This window comes from Ascaphus truei, unplaced genomic scaffold (assembly GCF_040206685.1).
Source record: "Ascaphus truei isolate aAscTru1 unplaced genomic scaffold, aAscTru1.hap1 HAP1_SCAFFOLD_642, whole genome shotgun sequence".
In the NCBI taxonomy this organism is placed as follows: domain Eukaryota; kingdom Metazoa; phylum Chordata; class Amphibia; order Anura; family Ascaphidae; genus Ascaphus; species Ascaphus truei.
Window position 1 is genome coordinate 155367 of NW_027456975.1, and position 22389 is coordinate 177755.

General features: G+C 49.8%; 1 protein-coding gene across 1 annotated transcript; it reads left to right on the plus strand.

Moving 5' to 3' along the window:
• The first annotated feature begins 346 nt into the window (after nucleotides 1-346).
• LOC142485838 (uncharacterized) lies at nucleotides 347-13568 on the plus strand. The gene is made up of 5 exons (XM_075584552.1): nucleotides 347-523; nucleotides 737-804; nucleotides 7778-7968; nucleotides 10428-12268; nucleotides 12359-13568. Exons 1-5 carry the CDS (start codon nucleotides 377-379, stop codon nucleotides 13397-13399), a joined length of 3288 nt encoding a protein of 1095 aa, XP_075440667.1. The 5' UTR covers nucleotides 347-376; the 3' UTR covers nucleotides 13400-13568.
• The last annotated feature ends 8821 nt before the right edge of the window (nucleotides 13569-22389 follow it).

A 22389-nucleotide genomic window follows, 5' to 3' on the forward strand; every position in this document is an offset into this window, starting at 1 on the left:
CACCGGCAGCCATGTTGGTTTTTACATGAGGGTGCACCAGCACTGAACACTGCATGTATCCTGGTAATCAGGGGGTCCCCGGAGCTGAAAATAACACGTTCCAATTATGTGATATAAACAATTCACCATTTGGGTGGGATTGCTGCTTTAAAGTGACGAATAGAACTGCATGGCTATGTAACATTGGAAGAACCTTTAAGTATTGATGTTGCTGCATGAGTCTTATCTTTCCATCTGCTTCTCATACTCCGTCTAGTTTGTGAGGAATGTCAGGAGTTTTTCATCAACGAATGTGCAGTGCATGGATCTCCAGTCTTCATCCAGGACTCTGCCGTTGAAATGGGAAATGTGAAGAGATCATGCTCTGCCTCCTGGGATGAGCATCAGGCGTTCTAGCATTCCACGTGCTGGGCTTGGTGTGTGGAATGAGGCTGCAATCCTTCAGAAGGGTGTATATTTTGGACCTTATGAGGGGATCATAACGGATGAGGAGGAAGGAGCTAATAGTGGCTACTCTTGGCTGGTTGGTAGTTCAATCTTATATCGTGTAATATTTGAAATATGGAATTAATCTACATACTAGTTTCTGCCATGTTCATCATACAGTAAATCATTCAGTTTCTGACCTCACAGTATTTAGTGTTGGGTAACAGTTACTAAAGTGTCATCAAGCCTTTACATCAAAAATTATTCACTTGTGAGTGTACTAATATAACTTTTTTTTTAATGAAAACAGATCACTAAAGGTAAAAATGATTATGAGTATATTGATGCAAGGGAAGAAAAGAGTTCTAACTGGATGAGGTAAAGTATTTTTATATATATTATTTAAATCATCCCTGACACCCTTTGTAGATGTTTTTTAATGTGGTCACTTTTTTTCTTATAAAGCAGCGCTATCAAGCACGGCACGTTACTAAACAACGCATGGGAAAAGAATGACATGGGATTATTACTTGCTGCCTACCTTACAGAATATATAGGGCACATTCATGAAGTGCTGCCACAGGTTATCACACCTGGTCTGCTGTTAACTTCCTTTGACTTGAAAGGGAGTTAACGTGTCCATATGTACATATTTGAAATGCTGAATGACGCCTGTCTTTGTTGTGTGTGGTACAGTAACTCTCCTTTCATTTTAATCCAGGGCACCTCTAATTATCCACTTGCTTACATTGAAAACAGCTGCACTGCATCTTTGTTATGGTTTAATACTCCACACGCTTTCCTCAGTGCTTGGGGGGCTTTACTTGGGAATGAAGCTGCTGTTATCACTATATTTTAACTAGTAATTATTACTGCTGCTTCAATGACTCTTTAAAGTAGCTGCAGGTCAGAAGCATTATATCTTTGTTAGGATGCTGCCCAGGTCCATGTAAAAGCTGCCATCCCTGTCAGCTGTCTCTGTGATTGCAATGTGGGCTTAAGTACTTTTCCTGCACCCGATCCCTCTCCTGTTTATTCAGCATCTTTGTGTTACTCACATTGGCACTTGCCCCTGTTTGTACTTCACATTTCAGTACTGTCCCTGCATCTGACCTGATACTCTACTTTTACTCTGTACTTAGGGTTGCCATATTTCAGTTTTTATAATACAGGACGGCGATATCCAGTATGAAAGTGTGACGTAATAATGAGGGATGAACGATTTGTAAACCCTTCGAGCTGAACGGTATCTCCCGTGTGGCCGCTATATTCTTTCTGTTTTATCCTCTCTGTGCTTGGCGTGACGGGGAAAAACGTACGCTGACCTAACGTGTAGCGGTGGGAGAAAAAATAACGCCTATAGGCAGTGTTCGACAAATCTATACATTTGCTCGCCCCGGGCGAGTGGATTTAACCCCCGGGCGAGTAAATATTGGCCCATGCACACGTTTGGTACTAGGTGGCGAGTAGATTTTTTTGTGTGGTGAGTAGATTTTTTGGTGATTTGTCAACCACTGCCTATAGGAGTGGGGGACAGGTTATTATGAGATGACAAGGCAGTGCCAAAACTTATTTTAATAATTTACTAAGGCGACATCTATTTGAAAAGGGAACTATTACACTCACATAGCAATCTATTATGTTTTTATAACTGATTTCATCACAGTTATTTTAAATTCAGACATTTCCCGTCATGGCGCTAAAATATGGAATAGGCAGACTTTCTTGGCTCCAAAAATGAAGCCGGTTGCTCTGCTATTCGCAACAGAGCAACTTTGAAAATCCGCCTTTGCATCACCGACTCGAGCCACTAGATGGTTTGGTTCTCTGATCGGGCCGACTCCTTACATACACTCCGCTGAGCTATCTCTAGCATGGAAGACGGAGTGGCGACCAATCAGAGCGTGGGGATTCCTCCCACCAGCCAATTAGAATGGGGGCTCGCCTGGCTGCTGACGTCAAAGGAGGGGGCGTGCCAAGCCAGCTCGAAATGCCCGGCGAGCGGGAAATATGAATCGGCCAATGAGAAACGCGCTTACCAGCAGAATCTTCCCCCAGACAACCCATTGCCACCCGCTGGGCAGGCTCCACCAGGTCTGCCAGACCAAAAGGTGCCCCAGCGGGGTGCTATTTGTTCTCCGGGCTTGGTACTTCGCCCTCCCCTGCTCACCAAACGGTTTTGGCACCGCTGCACATCCTTTCTCTTCTTTGAACTCGGATGTCTATGCAGACATCCCGGCGCCTATATAGATGCCAGGGCTGACTGTATAGACAGTAATACATACAGTATACAACATTAAAACATTGTTTTAATAAACACACACATTCCCAGCTAGCTCAAACACCTACACCCATCCCATCATGAATATATATTTATGCCAAAATGAGTGCTACTGAGCGTGGCAAATGTATACAACAAAAGACAGGGGTGCCCAATGCTACATCAAATTGACAAAACATATATGGTAATAAGTATAAAGTTTAAAAACTTCAATAAAAATAGTAATTACTTGGTTATTTAGTTAAATAACTTTTAACTAAACCAGTGTTTAACTAAATAACTAATTACTATTTTTATTGAAGTATTTAAACTGTATACTTATTGCCATATACAGTATGTTTTGTCAATTTGATGTAGCATTGGGCACCCCTGTCTTTTACTGTTGTAATAAACTCGTATCTGTGGGGAAACCTTACACGTGTAGCGTACTTTCCCCCACCCTATGGAAGATATGGCGAATATGGTGTGCGTGGTGCGTTACCTGTGGCTCACAGAGGGCCTGAACCTCTGCCACTGGGAGTATCTGATTCTTACAATGACCGCGCCTCTACCTGCAAGGGATCCTGACTTTGAGGGATGTACCCTTACAGGAACAATAATAATGAGACACGCACACAAATATATATATGCTAACAACCTTTTACTGAACACAAATAATATTGGTACCCTGTACCACACAGTAAAATAGACCCCAACCTGATAACAATAGTGAGAGTCCCCAGAGAACATTGGGTGCCAGGCACCAAGCCCTTGATGTCCCTTTCCCAATGTCAAGGCCCACCCAAAGTGTTGGAGATAGCGCTAACCCATGGAGTGTTAGTGCACTGTCTTGGGAGCTTTGTGACAGGCTATTAATAATACAGAAAAAGAATATATACTGGGTTGAACTGGACGAGGCTTAGATATGATAAAATATCATTTATTCCTTGATAAAGGTGAACACACGAGATATACAAATAACAGACAAAATATGGACACTCACTTAAGATGGAATGATGAAACAGTCACATCTGGACTGGTAGTTCATACAGCAAACTTCACAATCATCAAGACACGAAAGACATGAAAAACCATAGCCATAGGCTGAGCCTGGTTCTTATACAATTGTTTCCCATTGAACACAACCTAAACCCAGCCCCTCTCATAAATCAGTGGTGAGGTTGACAGTTTTCCTCAAAGTAAAACTCCTCCCACCCAAGGACGTTTAAAAACTGCTTTTCCTATCTAAATAACCTCATAACTTCAGTTCAGTGTTACTTACTGGCACGCGAGCCATATTAATACATTCCGTCACGCATGACGCTCCCAATGAGACTAAATATTACAGTGTAATACTAACATTAAGAGAGATATTAATATCTGTCTCTTAGGACCGGCTAAACATAAGGTATCTGTATTCATTATTTGCGGCTCGGTCCCACGAATACACATATGTAATTTTTAGCATGTTCAGCCGAGGACATCTCATAATATTCTTATATTTAATAAGGTAATTCATTCGGATCTCTCCTTGGGTAACCGAACCCCTGGCCCCCATCAATAAATCTCTTTGAAGCAGATTTTGGCTTCCATTGTAAGTGTGAAGTATCACACTTAAAAAACACTCAGTTCCTTGGTTCCTGCCCCCAGCATAAACAATTAGGGCAGTTACCTTTTGGTCACTGGTGCTATGTTAATTCTTGCAGGATGCTCTGGTTTGTAAGTGTGAGTTTTAACACTCACCAACCACTCCAGCTTCCTAAACATTTGATCGCATTCCTTAGTAGGCGGGCATCTTTGACGGTAACTTAAACAAAGGGCTACAATCACTATTCAACTATTAACCCTTGCCCTCCCGGATGGATTCCAGTGTTTGTGTGGTGCAGTCACTGGTATAACACGATACATTTACACAGGGGAATAAACATTTGGGTATTGAAGCAAGGCAAAACACATTACTGGACCTCAGTCCAGTTAACCCCTTGCTTCCCTGATGAGAGTAGAGGGTGGCCAAATGGGGGTGTAACCCCTTTAATCCCGGGCCAAATCCTCTCTATCATCACATGCACGTGGTTAGGTACCTGCACGGGGCTCCAGCACCCTGGTATTGCAGAATAACAAAGAGGATCCGTCTGATCAAACATTGTCGACCGCTATGGCGTCCGCCTCCGCGTTGGGTGAATTACGGCGCGGATAATATAACCTTACCGTCTTTACCACATAGCTGGTCTGGTCCCAGACCTCCGGCCGCAGTCACCGCGTGGCGTCTCACCGGTTCTGTACCTTACTATAGTAGCTACAGGGGAAAGGTCCCTGACTATGGGCTCTCACTATTGCAGCCACAAGCTACAGTGAGTCGGGCCTAAGGGTGAACGCTCTGGCCTAGTCCAGGAGAGAACTCAACTGAACATGTAGATTGACTTCTCTATCCCACGTGTCAAAACTCATAAATATAAGTTTAAACTCTGGTGCAAAGGGACAAACCTATAGACATTTGTACACTAATAGTAAGAAAAGAGTTCTCACTAAAAAATCCCTATAGTTGCACTCTAAGTACATTTGTTATTTAAGAGATATAAATGACCTCCGAGAATATTATTCTCACATAGAGAACGCTATTATATATATTGGTTCTCTTATGTACCACTGAAAATACAAAAACAATAATGTTTATTACAAAAATTTGTCGTCGTAACTGTGTATAATTATTTACAATGTGCTTAAAAATCCCCTGTGGAGAAGCTAATTGCGGGATTCTGATGTAAGTACAATAAAGTTGTGGCATACCTTTCTCTGCAACGTCACCAGTGTAATTGACCTCCTCAACAGCGATAATACCATAAATTGGCTAGCTGAAGGTTAATACAGCATTATTATCTTTTAAGTACTGTAGGTGCACTATTAAGAGGTTTAAACAGTACAGATAGCAACCTCAAAAATTGCTACCATTATTTTAGCCCACCTAAGGTATTGTTAAGTAGGGCATGTAACTTAGTATACTCTATATACCATCAATCCACAAAAATGTGACCGATCTGTGACCATAATGTAGTTGATGTGATTTGGTATTAGTAAATACTGCTGTCACTTTGAGACTATTTAAGCTCTAGGGAGTATGGTAATTGTAACAGGGTGTGTATCTAATTGCTAAAGTGTTCCCGAAGTTCACAGGAAACGTACGTCGGGTAGTCGTGTTTAAGGGCTGTTATAATAGACAGGAGGAGTTTTGTCATTTTATGTAGTTTTCATTAAAAAGTTTTTTTAACCTCATCTGATGAGTTCCCCACTTCTTTTCATAGCAAGCGGTAGTCCACTCGATCATTTTTTGTTTCACATGATGTAATAGCTACGTCATAATAATCCTGCTGGTATTCCTAGGGGAGATGTCATTCTGTGCTCCTGTGCAGAGCAGGACGGGATCTATCGCTACGTGGGATAGTAGGGAGCGTGTCTCTGTCCATTCTGTCATCAGTGAGGGAGTGGTCACGTGACCCCGCAATCACTCAAAGGGTTAAAATAACTGCTTTACTTATTTGTGTTTTGTGAAACAATCATGTTCTGTATTTCTCCAGGAACATCGGATACACGCAATAGTTGCTTTGACTAATGAGGGTATTATAATCATTTTTGTTTTTTATTGAAATGTTACGTTTTTATGTTTGCTAAATGGGTTTTTCTCCTTGCTAGCTATCCTAAGCAATCCTTTTTCTCTCACTCCACACGTCTTTACCCGTCTTTGGAAAGCACGGTCACATATTTCTAAGCTCTATTTAACCAGAGGCAGCTGTTGACTTTATGGATAACTTTAGTTGCTGTCACCTACTGTACACTACTTTACTGGGCAGCTAATGCCAAATCTATATTCCCCAGACTATTACGCTAAGTGCCCATTACCATCACTTATTGTCCTACTAAATCCTAGCCAAACGTCCCGAACCTACTGAAAAACAGTATTTCATTTATTAATTAAACAGCTTGGCAACTTATTTCCCCAATACCCCAACAAGAGATGAGTTACCCGTCTCACATGGTTACTGTGTTCACATTGCTGTTTGTGTTCTGTGTCCCCCTTCGTCCCACACCCTTTATTTGCCTCCCAGGTACTGATTTGCAAGTGGCTATTTTTCCTTATCCACTTTGCCTCTTCTATTTAACAAACACTACATTCACTAGAGTGCCATAGCCCCAATTGCACTTTAACAGCCACCAAAGTAAATGGCAATGAGCATGTGATCTCCCCTCACTCCTGTCTTCTCCTCACTGCCTTGTTCAGCACCATTGCTACCTGTATGTAGCCTTACACGGCCTGTTCAAACAATGTTCAGGCAGAGGTGAGGAGACACTATGAAAAAGGATGGAAGTAAGACTTCATGTGCACTTTTACCATTTTATTCTCCTGCTTTAATACTTTGATGCCCTCCATCCCTTTATCAGAGACATCAAGGTTATGCCTGCCTTCCTCAGGGGTATACTTGCATGAGACCTTTTCATACTTATTCCTTTTAAGCTTTAAGCTGCATTTCTGAATTTGTATTTGGTCATATATGTTCATGACCCTGCACTTGAGCATAATGTTAGACTTCTCTTACAGGAACTGGTTCAACTTCTTCAGTTTTATTTTTTCTTATTCAAGCTCAAACCAACACTGTTACCTCATTAGACTTTGGCTCAATGCTTTTTCTATAGTCCAGTTTCCATATCAGTCCAGGGCATGTTATAAGCTCAGGTTGCTAATGGAACACATTCCTGCGACTGTATAACACCTTGTTACATCAACCTCACTTTCTATTTAGTTCCACTGGAAGAGAACTCACCCTTGTAGCCCTTGTGTCATCTTGTCGGGGACTTTTTATTACAGCAGTGTTTTTTTGCTTTTTTTAAGGAATGAGAAAGTAGTCAGTGGCTTGTGATTCCCATGTGGGTACATACAAGTGAGCCGTTGAATATACATTGGTCTCCATTAACTTCTGTTTCAAAAACTAGAGAAGAAAGAAAAGTCGTCACATTATTAACAACTTGTATCTTTTTTTTCTGCTCTTCCTTTATAAAATCAACATTACTTTGAACCCTCACTAACTGTCCCAATTTTAGGTTTGTAAATTGTGCGAGAAACGAGGAAGAACAGAACCTTGTGGCGTTCCAGTACCACAGGAAAATCTATTACAGAACCTGCACAGACCTCCCCCCCCACACACAGCTCCTTGTCTGGTATGGAGATGAATATGGGAAAGAGCTTGGTATCAAGTGGGGTACGCTGTGGAAAAGTAACGCGCCAGCACTAGGTAATCAGGAATATGTGTGTTATGTGTTTTTTTACATCTCTATTGTCTTTTTACTGATATTAAATTGCAAATATTGATAGATCTGCATTTACCATTATTGGTCAACTAGAACTTAAAATCACTAAACCTGACTTGAGTCAAAGGGCCGGATACATCAAGCTGCGGTAACCTAAAATGCTGTATTAACACCCCCCCAAAAAGTGCCTTCTTTTTATTGTGCAATACATCAGTGTGTTGCACCGCCAAAAATAAAGCACCTTTTACAGGACCCGTTAAAAGCATCGGATCCAATAAAAGCCAGGCATTATACCTCATGTTTAGGGAAACACATCAAGTTCTGATATTTATCAGAATGCGAAGAACGCCAGAAATACCGCAAATATTTTATCACCTGCTCCAGGCTGACGTTAGCCCTGTCTTTCCTATGGTATACTGGGCAATATACTGGTCATTTTACTGTATACATAGGCCAGATAAGCTAAACCAACCTGAAAGAGATGATAACATTGCTATTATAATACATTAAAGAAAATATTAACCCCTTAGTAGTCCACAGTTTAATAACTAGTTATCGGTTTCCATGACTAGCTGACCACAAATGTGGTTTTAGACATTAACATAAAAAAATTACACATTTAAAACAAAACAAAAAAGAACATTCAAAATACATTTTACACATGAAACCATTGATTATCTCTGTGGATAACTAGGTCCTCTCAATGGGGGGCACACATATCCACATTGGCAATAAATGGTAACCCAGTAACACAAAAATACATCAACAATATTAAAATACATTTATAACTGCCCTTCATTATCTCAGTGGCTAACCGCTAAGGACATGAAGAGAGTTGGTGGATGTACCATGTGATGAAGACCTTTTTCTGGGTGCTGGGGCGTCACCTTAAAGGGAGCAAATTACATTCCACAATTTTTCGTTGCCCCCAACACCATCGTATACGTGTGTGTGTGTACAAACACACACATGCTTACACTTACACTTCTGCTACTGATTCTCCTCCATACAAACATTGCATTATAATAAACACGTACCCACCATAACTTTACGTACGTATGTTTCACCACACTTAGTAAAGTATGATGGGTAAAAAAAGTGACAAAAACCCTCCACAGTAAAGCATATAACAAATGGAAATATTACTGTATGCTTGTTCACATGTCTTTGACAGGTCTGCAACCCCGCCTTTCACCATTATCACCCAGCACTTCCACTGCAGCAAGGGATTCTGTGAAATGATATGCAAATGAGCAAACAGTAGCAGAAGTATAGACTCCTTGTTTCCTTAAAAAAAAACCATCAACAATTATTAAATAACTAACACAGTTCTGGAACTCACTGGATAATATTAGTATAGCTAATTAAGTCTGAATAACATCTGTGATGTCAAATACAATAATTAGGTATTTGTTTTCTGCTTTAACAATGGAGATTTAACAGAAAGGTGGGTCATCCTATAACTATTAGAGACCTGGTGCATGGAACGGTAACGGGAACACCCGGTGACTGATATCTGAGCACCTACTGAGACACGTATTCTATTCATTGTACAAGCAATTTTTAATGATGCCTTCACATCTGAAACTATCGACTTACTATCTGTCTAAGGATTTGTGCCACTTTAAATGGTGTTTTGCATCTAGTGACACTTCCTTTTAAATCTTTTAATATTATGATCCACTTTAAATGTATGATCCACTACATCTACTCTGCCGGCCCTAATGCTGCACATGTTGGGCTTTGCAATGTACATCTACTCTCCCGGCCCTAATGCTGCACATGTGCTTTGCAATGTACATATACTCTCCCGGCCCTAATTCTGCACATGTGCTTTGCAATGTACATCTACTCTCCCAGCCCTAATGCTGCACATGTTGGGCTTTGCAATGTACATCTACTCTCCCGGCCCTAATGCTGCACATGTTGGGCTTTGCAATGTACATCTACTCTCCCAGCCCTAATGCTGCACATGTGCTTTGCAATGTACATCTAATCTCCCGGCCCTAATGCTGCACATGTGCTTTGCAATGTACATCTACTCTCCCGGCCCTAATGCTGCACATGTTGGGCTTTGCAATGTACATCTACTCTCCCGGCCCTAATGCTGCACATGTTGGGCTTTGCAATGTACATCTACTCTCCCGGCCCTAATGCTGCACATGTTGTGCTTTGCAATGTACATCTACTCTCCCGGCCCTAATGCTGCACATGTTGGGCTTTGCAATGTACATCTACTCTCCCGGCCCTAATGCTGCACATGTTGGGCTTTGCAATGTACATCTACTCTCCCGGCCCTAATGCTGCACATGTTGGGCTTTGCAATGTACTTTTACAGTTTACTTTCATCCTAAACTGTTTGTGATATACCTATTTACGTCTCCTTCATGACCCTTTGTAAGACAGTTTGTGTAACAGGGATTTTTTTTTGTCTCTCGTCTAGTACAAAGACCAGCACAAATACCCCACCCATGCCAACACTGCAAGGTTGCTTTTAGCAGTCAGGATTACCTCCTCAGACATCTGAAGTTCAAACACCCAAATGTGTACATGGAAAAGATGAGGACAGAAGAATCTTCCAGATTAGAGAATCGATTAGAAAGCAGCATTCCAATAACTGTGTCAGAAAATGCAACTTTCAACCAGTCATCGCTATTTATAAACAATGTAACTGCTTCTCATTCAAAAGGAAATATATTAGAAGGTGCCAAAGTAAAAGAGCTTGGAGAAAGTGGGAAGAGTCAGACTTTGTTATTAGACTACAAGAGGACACACACAGGGGAGAGACCGCATGTATGTGGGGAATGTGGGAAGGGATTTAGTAAATTATCCAACCTGAACACACACAAGAGGACACACACAGGGGAGAGACCGTATGTATGTGGGGAATGTGGGAAGGGATTTAGTGTCTTATCCAGCCTGAACCGACACAAGAGGACACACACAGGGGAGAGACCACATTTATGTGGGGAATGTGGGAAGGGATTTAGTGTCTTATCCCACATGATCAGCCACAAGAGGACACACACAGGGGAGAGACCGCATGTATGTGGGGAATGTGAGAAGGGATTTAGTCAGTTATCCCACCTGAACCTACACAAGAGGACACACACAGGGGAGAGACCGCATGTATGTGGGGAATGTGAGAAGGGATTTAGTCAGTTATCCCACCTGAACCTACACAAGAGGACACACACAGGGGAGAGACCGTATATATGTGGGGAATGTGGGAAGGGATTTAGTGTCTTATCCAGCCTGAACACACACAAGAGGACACACACGGGGGAGAGACCGTATGTATGTGGGGAATGTGGGAAGGGATTTAGTGTCTTATTCACCCTGAACCTACACAAGAGGACACACACGGGGGAGAGACCGCATGTATGTGGGGAATGTGGGAAGGGATTTAGTGTCTTATCCAACCTGATCAGACACAAGAGGACACACACAGGGGAGAGACCGTATGTATGTGGGGAATGTGGGAAGGGATTTAGTGTCTTATCCAGCCTGAACCTACACAAGAGGACACACACGGGGGAGAGACCGTATGTATGTGGGGAATGTGGGAAGGGATTTAGTGTCTTATTCACCCTGAACCTACACAAGAGGACTCACAGAGGGGAGAGACCGTATGTATGTGGGGAATGTGGGAAGGGATTTAGTGTCTTATCCAGCCTGAAACTACACAAGAGGACACACACAGGGGAGAGACCGTATATATGTGGGGAATGTGGGAAGGGATTTAGTGTCTTATCCAGCCTGAACCTACACAAGAGGACACACACAGGGGAGAGACCGCATGTATGTGGGGAATGTGGGAAGGGATTTAGTCGGTTATCCCACCTGAACCTACACAAGAGGACACACACAGGGGAGAGACCGTATGTATGTGGGGAATGTGGGAAGGGATTTATTAACTTATCCAACCTGAACACACACAAGAGAATACACACAGGGGAGAGACTGTATGTATGTGGGGAATGTGGGAAGGGATTTAGTGTCTTATCCAGCCTGAACCGACACAAGAGGACACACACAGGGGAGAGACCACATTTATGTGGGGAATGTGGGAAGGGATTTAGTGTCTTATCCCACATGATCAGACACAAGAGGACACACACAGGGGAGAGACCGCATGTATGTGGGGAATGTGAGAAGGGATTTAGTCAGTTATCCCACCTGAACCTACACAAGAGGACACACACAGGGGAGAGACCGTATGTATGTGGGGAATGTGGGAAGGGATTTAGTGTCTTATCCAGCCTGAACACACACAAGAGGACACACACAGGGGAAAGACCGCATGTATGTGGGGAATGTGGGAAGGGATTTATTAACTTATCCAACCTGAACACACACAAGAGAATACACACAGGGGAGAGACTGTATGTATGTGGGGAATGTGGGAAGGGATTTAGTGTCTTATCCAGCCTGAAACTACACAAGAGGACACACACAGGGGAGAGACCGCACGTATGTGGGGAATGTGGGAAGGGATTTAGTCAGTTATCCAGCCTGAACACACACAAGAGGACACACACAGGGGAGAGACCGCATGTATGTGGGGAATGTGGGAAGGGATTTAGTGTCTTATCCAACCTGAACGTACACAAGAGGACACACACAGGGGAGAGACCACATTTATGTGGGGAATGTGGGAAGGGATTTAGTGTCTTATCCCACATGATCAGACACAAGAGGACACACACAGGGGAGAGACTGCATGTATGTGGGGAATGTGAGAAGGGATTTAGTCAGTTATCCCACCTGAACCTACACAAGAGGACACACACAGGGGAGAGACCGTATATATGTGGGGAATGTGGGAAGGGATTTAGTGTCTTATCCAGCCTGAACCTACACAAGAGGACACACACAGGGGAGAGACCGCATGTATGTGGGGAATGTGGGAAGGGATTTAGTCGGTTATCCCACCTGAACCTACACAAGAGGACACACACAGGGGAGAGACCGTATGTATGTGGGGAATGTGGGAAGGGATTTAGTGTCTTATCCAGCCTGAACACACACAAGAGGACACACACAGGGGAAAGACCGCATGTATGTGGGGAATGTGGGAAGGGATTTATTAACTTATCCAACCTGAACACACACAAGAGGACACACACAGGGGAGAGACCGTATGTATGTGGGGAATGTGGGAAGGGATTTAGTGTCTTATCCAGCCTGAACACACACAAGAGGACACACACAGGGGAAAGACCGCATGTATGTGGGGAATGTGGGAAGGGATTTAGTGAGTTATCCAGCCTGAGGAGACACAAGAGGACACACACAGGGGAGAGACCGCATGTATGTGGGGAATGTGGGAAGGGCTTTAGTGTCTTATCCCACCTGAGGAAACACAAGAGGACACACACAGGGGAGAGACATCTCTCTCATGTTGAGGGATAACAAGCTCACATATAAGTGCAAACTTGCTTAATATCTGGGGTTTGCCTGAGCGAGGGCTTAGAATCTGTGTTACACTAAATTATATTGAAAAGTGACATTACTTTATTATGTATAAAATAAGCATTTTAAAAGGATAAGTTATAACTTTTTAAAAGCAGGTTATTTATATAATCCCCATTTTAGTTTTATTTAAAGTTATTTATATGTCCATGCTGTTGGTTCTAATAAAATGTGTGTTCCTCATTATGCTAAAGCTGCCTAGTCTCACTTATTGTAGCTGCGGAATGGGACATTTTGTCATGGCCGTTTCACCACGATCAAATAGCCACCGGCGTTCAGACAGACACTGTGGGGGGCACGGGACTGTGGGGAGGGATTGGATTGGGGGGGGCACAGGACTGTGAGAGGGATTGGACTTTGGGGGAGCACGTGGTGGGGGGGGCACTGGACTGGTGCTGGCACAGGACTTTGGGGAAATACGGGACTGGGCGGGCATGGGACTCTAGGGAGGCACGGAACTGCTGGGGCCCCTCGTTCACTTCAGGGTTTTGATTTGGTTTCCGTTTTGACGGGAAAGTGAGCATTGTGATACCAGGCAGATGTGGGACAGGTTTCAGGCGATTGGCTGAGGAGCAGCTGCTAGGGAGGTGGGCAGAGTGCTGTGATTGGGCAGGCCAGAGGGTGGGCGTGGCTAGGGAGTTTGGGTGGGAATATGAAAGGTACAGTGTATATATAGACGGAGCAGAAGCAGAGAGGGAAACAGTTAGGGGACATTGGCTGCCACTCTCCCCTTCTTATGTGTTATAATTATAACACCTTGTATAGTTTAACACACACACACACTATATATATATATATATATATATATATATATATATATATATATATATATATATATATATATATATATATACACATACTGTACATAGTGTTTTATGCTGTCGCAGCATGGCAACTGGGTTTAAAGTGCTAATGCTGGTCAGCATCATTCTGTGGTTATTGATCAATTTATACTGACTGGGGCCTGGGTAAGGTTGGGCGATAACAAAAAACTTCAACGACATTGTAGACGGACGTTCCCCGAGGTACACAATTTGGAGACGTTTATAAGGTGAAATTATAAAAAGGCTTTATTGTGCCTTTTCCTTTTCATTAGGAAATCCATCCAAACACAGGGGGGGGGGGAACAAAGCTTCTAATCACTTGGGAGTATTTCTAGTGAAACACTATGCAATCAATTCACATTTCCCTTAGTAAAGCATGTCTCGCAGCCCCAAAATATATAGCATGAAATAAGCAGATATAAGCAGTCTTTTAAGAATAAAAGTCTTATCTGTTCCTTGGAGGAAAATCTTCTCACCTCCTGGTTCAGCTCCCTTCACTCAGGGTGCGTCAGCTTCAGGTTTAGTAGTTTAGTAGAAATCAGCTATGCTGGGCAGAGCTCAAGACCGGTCAGCTCCAGAGAGGTGTGTTCTCTTGGTCAGGCTCAAGAACACTGCTCTGTCTCTTCAAGGTCAGCTCTTTCAGAGCTAAGGAGTCCTCCTCCTGTCTCAATCAGACAGGCTTTTGTAAGCCATCTAATCAGGCAGGTGGTGTTAGTTAATTTGCTACTAGCAGTTAACCACCACACTGCTGGATTAGAGGCACATTTGTGAACAGGGATAAGTCCCCTGTTACAGACATTAATACGTTTATCAAAATAACAATATGTATCGCAATAGAGAAACCACGTCAGAGAATATTCTAGTAAATCTATAGAAAATATCATTCCTTAAAGACACATTTTATTCTTCGAGCAGCAGAACTGGTGACACTTTGTGTTTGTTTAATTGGTTTGAAGCAGGGGTCTCCTGAGCTGAACCGGGTTAATTGAAGCACCTGGGATCCCCTGCTTCCCAGGATATTTACATCAGAAGGGGATGACGTCCCGGCTTCCTATTGGCCCACGGGACATATAAGCTGCCATTTTGATAACCCCAACTAGCCCAGCCAGAGCTGCTACGAGCACCCCCTTCCGAGGTAAATATCTCGAGAAGCAGGGGTGCCCAAAGCGGAAATTATTTTGATACTAGAATTGTTAACTCCATCTACTCCATTTTACCCCCTTTTTTCGCTCCTTATTATAAACCAGATATATTGGGAGCAAAGAATAAAAACATAAATTCTTTCATCCCATCTCCCTATGTTTAATAACTTGAAATGGACCGGTTCTTATCTGTACCTTCAGTACACAGAAATCATATAATTTAATAACGTGATAAACATCTTATTATGTTTGTCATATAAATAGAGAGACTTCAAAAAGTACGACCAAATGTGCAATATAACCTCAATTGAAAATAAATATTTTATATACTGTATAGTGCTTTTTTTGGTAAGAAATATAGTTGCCGGTGCCCGACAGGGAGTTTGGTGGGAGCGGGGCCTCTTACCTTCGCCTGCTTCTCATCTACAGCTACGTCGCATTGGTGTGACGTCATTGTTGTCATGGCGACACGTCATCGCAAGGAAAAGATGGCGGAGATGAGGGTTGAGGCGTTGAGTACGGGTGGCGCGTGGGTTGTGAGTGCTGGCTGTGAGTGGGGGTCCTGCTAGGGTGTGAGGCGGTGGGTGTGTTGTGAGTGCGGGCGGCGGCTGGTCAGTGATGTCCGTACACAGGAGCGGGAAGCAGCAGGTGCATGCGGCGGCTGTGAGGCGGTGGGTGAAAGGCAGAGGCGGCGGGAGTGCGGGCGGGTCGAAAGGCAGAGGTGGGTTGGTGGGTCGAAAGGCCGAGGCGGGTGGGCCGTCGAAAGGCCGAGGCAGGTGGGCCGTCGAAAGGCCGAGGCGGGTGGGCGGTCGAAAGGCTGAGGTGGGTGTGCGGTCGAAAGGCTGAGGCGGGTGGGCCGGTGGATAGGCGAAGGGGGGGAGGAAGGGGGGGTGAAGGGGGGGACGGAGGGGAGGTGAAGGGTGGGAGGGAGGGGAGGTGAAGGGTGGGAGGGAGGGGAGGTGAAGGGTGGGAGGGGAGGTGAAGGGTGGGAGGGAGGGGAGGGGAAGTGTGGGAGGGAGGGGAGGGGAGGTGAAGGATGGGAGGGAGGGGAGGTGAAGGGTGGGTGGGAGGGGAGGTGAAGGGTGGGTGGGAGGGGAGGTGAAGGGTGGGTGGGAGGGGAGGTAAAGGGGGAGCGAGGGGAGGTGAAGGTGTGAGGGAGGGAGGGGAGGTGAAGGGTGGGAGGGAGGGGAGGTGAAGGGTGGGAGGGAGGGGAGGTGAAGGGTGGGAGGGAGGGGAGGTGAAGGGTGGGAGGGAGGGGAGGTGAAGGGTGGGAGGGAGGGGAGGGGAGGTGAAGGATGGGAGGGAGGGGAGGTGAAGGGTGGGTGGGAGGGGAGGTGAAGGGTGGGTGGGAGGGGAGGTGAAGGGTGGGTGGGAGGGGAGGTGAAGGGTGGGTGGGAGGGGAGGTAAAGGGGGGAGGGAGGGGAGGTGAAGGTGTGAGGGAGGGAGGGGAGGTGAAGGGTGGGAGGGAGGGAGGTGAAGGGTGGGAGGGAGGGGAGGTGAAGGGTGGGAGGGAGGGGAGGTGAAGGGTGGGAGGGAGGTGAGGGGAGGTGAAGTGTGGGAGGGAGGGGAGGGGAGGTGAAGGATAGGAGGGTGGGGAGGTGAAGGGTGGGTGGGAGGGGAGGTGAAGGGTGGGTGGGAGGGGAGGTGAAGGCGGGAGGGAGGGGAGGTGAAGGTGTGAGGGAGGGGAGGTGAAGGAGTGAGGGATGGGAGGTGAAGTGGTGAGAGGGGATGTGAAGGGGGGAGGGAGGGTAGGTGAAGGGGGGAGGGAGGTGAAGGGGAGGGGGAGGGATTGGAGGTGAAGGGGGGGAGGTGAAGGGGGTGAGGGGGGAGGTGAAGGGGGGAGGAGGGGGAGGTGAAGGGGGGAGGTGAAGGTGTGAGGGAGGGAGGGGAGGTGAAGGGTGGGAGGGAGGGGAGGTGAAGGGTGGGAGGGAGGGGAGGTGAAGGGTGGGAGGGAGGTGAGGGGAGGTGAAGTGTGGGAGGGAGGGGAGGTGAAGGATAGGAGGGTGGGGAGGTGAAGGGTGGGTGGAAGGGGAGGTGAAGACGGGAGGGAGGGGAGGTGAAGGTGTGAGGGAGGGGAGGTGAAGATGGGAGGGAGGGGAGGTGAAGACGGGAGGGAGGGGAGGTGAAGGTGTGAGGGAGGGGAGGTGAAGGGGTGAGGGAGGGGAGGTGAAGGGGTGAGAGAGGGAAGGTGAAGGGGGGAGGGAGGGGAGGTGAAGTGGTGAGAGGGGATGTGAAGGGGGGAGGGAGGGTAGGTGAAGGGGGGAGGGAGGTGAAGGGGATGGATTGGAGGTGAAGGGGGGGAGGTGAAGGGGGGGAGGGGGGAGGTGAAGGGGGGGAGGAGGGGGAGGTGAAGGGGGGAGGAGGGGGAGGTGAAGGGGGGAGGTGAAGGGGGGGTAGGTGAAAGGGGGAAAGGGGGGAGGTGAAGGAGGGGAGGTGAAGGGGGGGAAGGGAGGGAAGGGGGAGGTGAAGGGGGGGATGGGGGGAAGTGAAGGAGGGGAGGGGGGGAGGTGAAGGGGGAGGGGGGAGGTGGAGAGGGGAGGTGAAGGGGGAGGAGGGAGTAGAGGTGAAAGGGGGAGGGAGGGGAGGTGAAGGGGATGTGAAGGGGGGGTGGGGAGGTGAAGGGGGGAGGGAAGGGAGGTGAAAGGGGGAGAGGAAGGGAGGGGAGATGATGGGGGGTGGTAAAGGGGGGAGGAAGGGGAGGTGAAGGAGGGGAGGTGAAGGGGGGAGGTGAAGGAGGGGAGGATAAGGGGGGGAGGTGAAGGGGGGAGGGAGAGAGGGGAGGGAGGGGAGGTGAAGGGGTGGGGGGGAGTGGAGGTGAAGGGGGGAGGGATGGGAGGTGAAGGGGGGAGGGGAGGGGAGGTGAAGGGGTGGGGGGGAGTGGAGGTGAAGGAGGGAGGGGAGGTGAAGGGGGGGAGGGAGGGGAGGGGAGGTGAAGGGGTGGGGGGGAGGGGAGGTGAAGGGGTGGGGGGGAGGGGAGGTGAAGGGGTGGGTGGGAGGGGAGGGGAGGTGAAGGGGGGGAGGTGGGAGAGGGAGGTGAAGGGGGAGTGAGGGTAGGTGAAGGGGGGAGGGAGTTGAGGTGAAGGGGGGAGGGAGGGGAGGTGAAGGGGGGAGGGGAGGTGAAGGGGGGGAGGGATGGTAGATGAAGGGGGGGAGGGATGTGAAGTTTGGGAGGGGAGTTGAAGGGGGAGGGAGGGGAGGTGAAGGGGGGAGGGGAGGGGGGGGAGGTGAAGGGGGGAGGGATGGTAGATGAAGGGGGGGAGGGATGTGAAGTTTGGGAGGGGAGTTGAAGGGGGGAGGGAGGGGAGGTGAAGGGGGGAGGGGAGGGGGGGGAGGGGAGGTGAAGGGGGGGAGGGGAGGTGAAGTGGGGGAGGGGAGGTGAAGGGGGGAGGTGAAGGGGGGGAGGGGAGGTGAAGGGGGGGAGGGGAGGTGAAGGGGGGAGGTGAAGGGGGGGAGGGGAGGTGAAGGGGGGGGAGGGGAGGTGAAGGGGGGGAGGGGAGGTGAAGGGGGGGGAGGGGAGGTGAAGGGGGGGGAGGGGAGGTGAAGGGGGGAGGGGAGTTGAAGGGGGGAGGGAGGGGAGGTGAAGGGGGGAGCAGAGGTGAAGGGGGAGGGGAGGTGAAGGGGGGAGGGATGTGAAGTTTGGGAGGGGAGTTGAAGTGGGAGGGAGGGAAGTTGAAGGGGGGGAGGGGAGATGAATGGGGGAGGGGAGGGGGGAGGGGAGGTGAAGGAGGGAGGGGGGAGGGGAGGTGAAGGGGGGGAGGGGAGGCTAAGGGGGGGAGGGAAGGTGAAGGGGGTGGAGGGGAGGTGAAGGGGTTGGAGGGGAGGTGAAGGGGCGGGAGGGGAGGTGAAGGGGGGAGGGGAGGTGAAGGGGGGAGGGGAGGTGAAAGGGGGAAGGGGGGGAGGGGGGAAGTCAATTGGGGGAGGGGGTGAGGTGAAGGGGGGGAGGGGGAGGTGAAGGGGAGGGAGGGGAGGTGACGGGGGGGAGGGAGGGGAGGTAAAGGGGGGAGGTGAAGGGGGAGGTGAATGTGGAGAGGGACGGGAGGTGAAGGGGGGAGGTGAAGGTGGGATGTGAAGGGGGGAGGGAGGGGAGGGGAAGGAGGGGAGGTGAAGGGGGGAGGGAGGGGAAGTGAAGGGGAGGGGGGGAGTGGAGGTGATGGGGGGGAGGGAGGTGAGCGGAAGGAGGGCAGGTGAAGGGGGGAGGGAGGGGAGGTGAAGGGGTGGGGGGGAGGGGAGGTGAAGGGGGGGAGGGAGGGGAGGGAGGGGAGGTGAAGGGGTGGGGGGGAGGGGAGGTGAAGGGGGGTGGTGAATGGGGGAGGTGAAGGGGGGAGGGTGGGGAGGTGAAGGGGAGGAGGGAGGGGAGGTGAAGGGGGGAGGGAGGGGAAGTGAAGGGGTGTTGAAGGGGGTGGGGGGGGTGGTGAAGGGGGAGGTGAAGAGGGGAGGGAGGAAAGGTGAAGGGGAGGAGGGAGGGGAGATGAAGGGTGGGAGGTGAAGGGGGGATGTGAAGGGGGGAGGGAGGGGAGGTGAAGGGGAGAGGGATGGGAGGGAGGGGATGTGAAGGGGTGGGGGAGTGGAGGTGAAGGGGGGAGGGAGGGGAGGGGAGGTGAAGAGGTGGGGGGAGGTGAGGTGAAGGGGGGAGGGGGGAGAGGGAGGTGAAGGGGGGGAGTGAGGGTAGGTGAAGGGGGGAGGGAGGGGAGGTGAAGGGGGGGAGGGAGGGGAGGGGAGGGAGGGCAGGTGAAGGGGGGAAGGGAGGGGAGGGAGGTGAAGCTGTAGGGGGGAGGTGAAGGGGGGAGGGGAGGTGAAGTGGGGGAATGGAAGGGAGGTGAAGGGGGGTGGGTATGGAGGTGAAGGGGGGCAGGGAGGGGAGGTGAAGGAGGGGAGGGAGGGGAGGTGAAGGGGGGGAAGGGAGGGAGGTGAGGTGAAGCTGTGGGGGGAGGTGAGGTGAAGGGGGGAGGGAGGGGAGGTGAAGTGGGGGAAGGGAAGGGAGGTGAAGGGAGGAGGGTATGGAGGTGAAGGGGGGGAGGGATGGGAGGTGAAGGGGGGGAGGGAGGGGGGGTGTAGGGAGGAGGGGAGGTGAAGGGGTGGAGGGAGGGGAGGTGAAGGGGGGGAATGAGGGGAGGTGAAGGGGGAGGGAGGGGAGGTGAAGAGGGGTGGGAGGGGAAGTGAAGGGGGGAGGGAGGGGAGGTGAAGGGGAGAGATGAAGGGAGGGGAGGTGAAGGGGGGAAGAGGTGAAGGGGGGGAGGTAGGGAAGGTGAAGGGGGGAGGGAGGGGAGGTGAAGGGAGGGGAAGTGAAGGGGGGGAGGGAGGGGAGGTGAAGGGAGGGGAAGTGAAGGGGGGGAGGGAGGGGAGGTAAAGGGGGTGGAAGGGGAGATGAAGGGGGGTGGGGTGGTGGTGAAGGGGGGAGGTGAAAGGGGGTGGGGGGTTGTGAAGGGGGGAGGTGAAGGGGGGAGGGAGAGGAGGTGAAGGGGGTGAAGGGGGGAGGGAGGGGAGATGAAGGGGCGGCAGGTGAAGTGAGGAGGTGAAGGGGGAGGGAGGGGAGGTGAAGGAGGGGAGGTGAAGGGGGGGAGGTGAAGGGGGGATGTAAAGTGTTGGAAGGATGGGAGGTGAAGGGGGAGGGCGGGGAAGTGAAAGGGGGAGGGTGGGTAGGTTAAGGGGGGGAGGGAGGGTAGAGAGGGGAGGTGAAGGGGTGGGGGAAGTGGAGGTGAAGGGGGGGAGGGAGTGGAAAGAGGGCAGGTGAAGGGGCGGGAGGGAGGGGAGGTGAAGGGGTGGGGGGGAGGGGAGGTGAAGGGGTGGAGGGGGGAGGTGAATTGTTGGAGGCGGGGGGAGGTGAAGGGGGGGAGGGGGGAGGTGAAAGGGGGTGGTGAAGGGGGATGGTGAAGGGGGGAGGGGGGGAGGTGAAGTGGGAGGAGGGAGGGGAGGTGAAGGGGGGAGGTAGGGGAGGTGAAAGGGGGGTGGGGGGGGTGGTGAAGGGGGGATGGAGGGGAGGTGAAGTGGGGAGGTGAAAGGGGGAGGTGAAGGGGGGGAGAGGTGAAGGAGGGGAGGTGAAGGGGAGGAGGGAGGGGAGGTGAAGGGGGGTGGGAGGGGAGTTGAAGGGGGGAGGGAGGGGAGGTAAAGAGGGGAGGGAGGGTAGTTGAAGGGGGGGAGGGAGGGGAGGTGAAGGGGGGGAGGGATGGGAGGTGAAGGGGGAGGGTTGGGAGGTGAAGGGGGGGAGGGAGGGGAGTTGAAGGGGGAGGGAGGGGAGGTGAAGGGGGGAGGGAGGGGCGATGAAGGGGGTGAGGGAGGGAGGTGAAGTGGGGGAGGGTGGTGAAGGGGGGGAGGGAGGTGAAGGGGGGGAGGGAGGGGAGGTGAAGGGGGGGCGGAGGAGAGAGTTGAGGGGGGGAGGGAGGGGAGGTGAAGGGGGGAGGGAGGGGAGGTGAAGGGGGGAGGGAGGGGAGGTGAAGAGGGATAGTCTGAAATTCACGGAGCTAGCCGAGTTAGAATAAAGTGTGTCGCCACTGTATGTTGGTGACCTTCCATTTGTTTTAGTAATGTCTTTTATTTCTTCCAATCAATAGCATTCTTAAGGCCTGGGACATAGTGGACTTGAAGCTCGCTGAGGCGCGCTCCTGCTCTACCTCGCCTGCTGAAAATGGAGCTTTTTCCTGTCCTTGCAGGCGAGGCAGTGAGCGCGCTCAGGGGGTGGAGGCGGAGCAGAGGCGGAGCGGAGGCGTGCCAGGAGGCGGAGCGGGAGGCGGGGCTAGTCCCCCGCTCTCATTGGATAGGAGCGGTCACGTGACCACTCCTCCGCTTCCCTGAGCGGCAAATTTCAAACCTGCCTGTCTCTGCAAAGTTTCTCAGCCTCTGCACGCATCAGCGCGCATGCGGAGGGGGAAACTATAGCCGAGCTGATGACATGTGCAGGGGCTTGGTGCACCTGCTCAGCCCGGCTCAGCGACACTTAAACTCACTATGTCCCAGGCCTAAGACTACC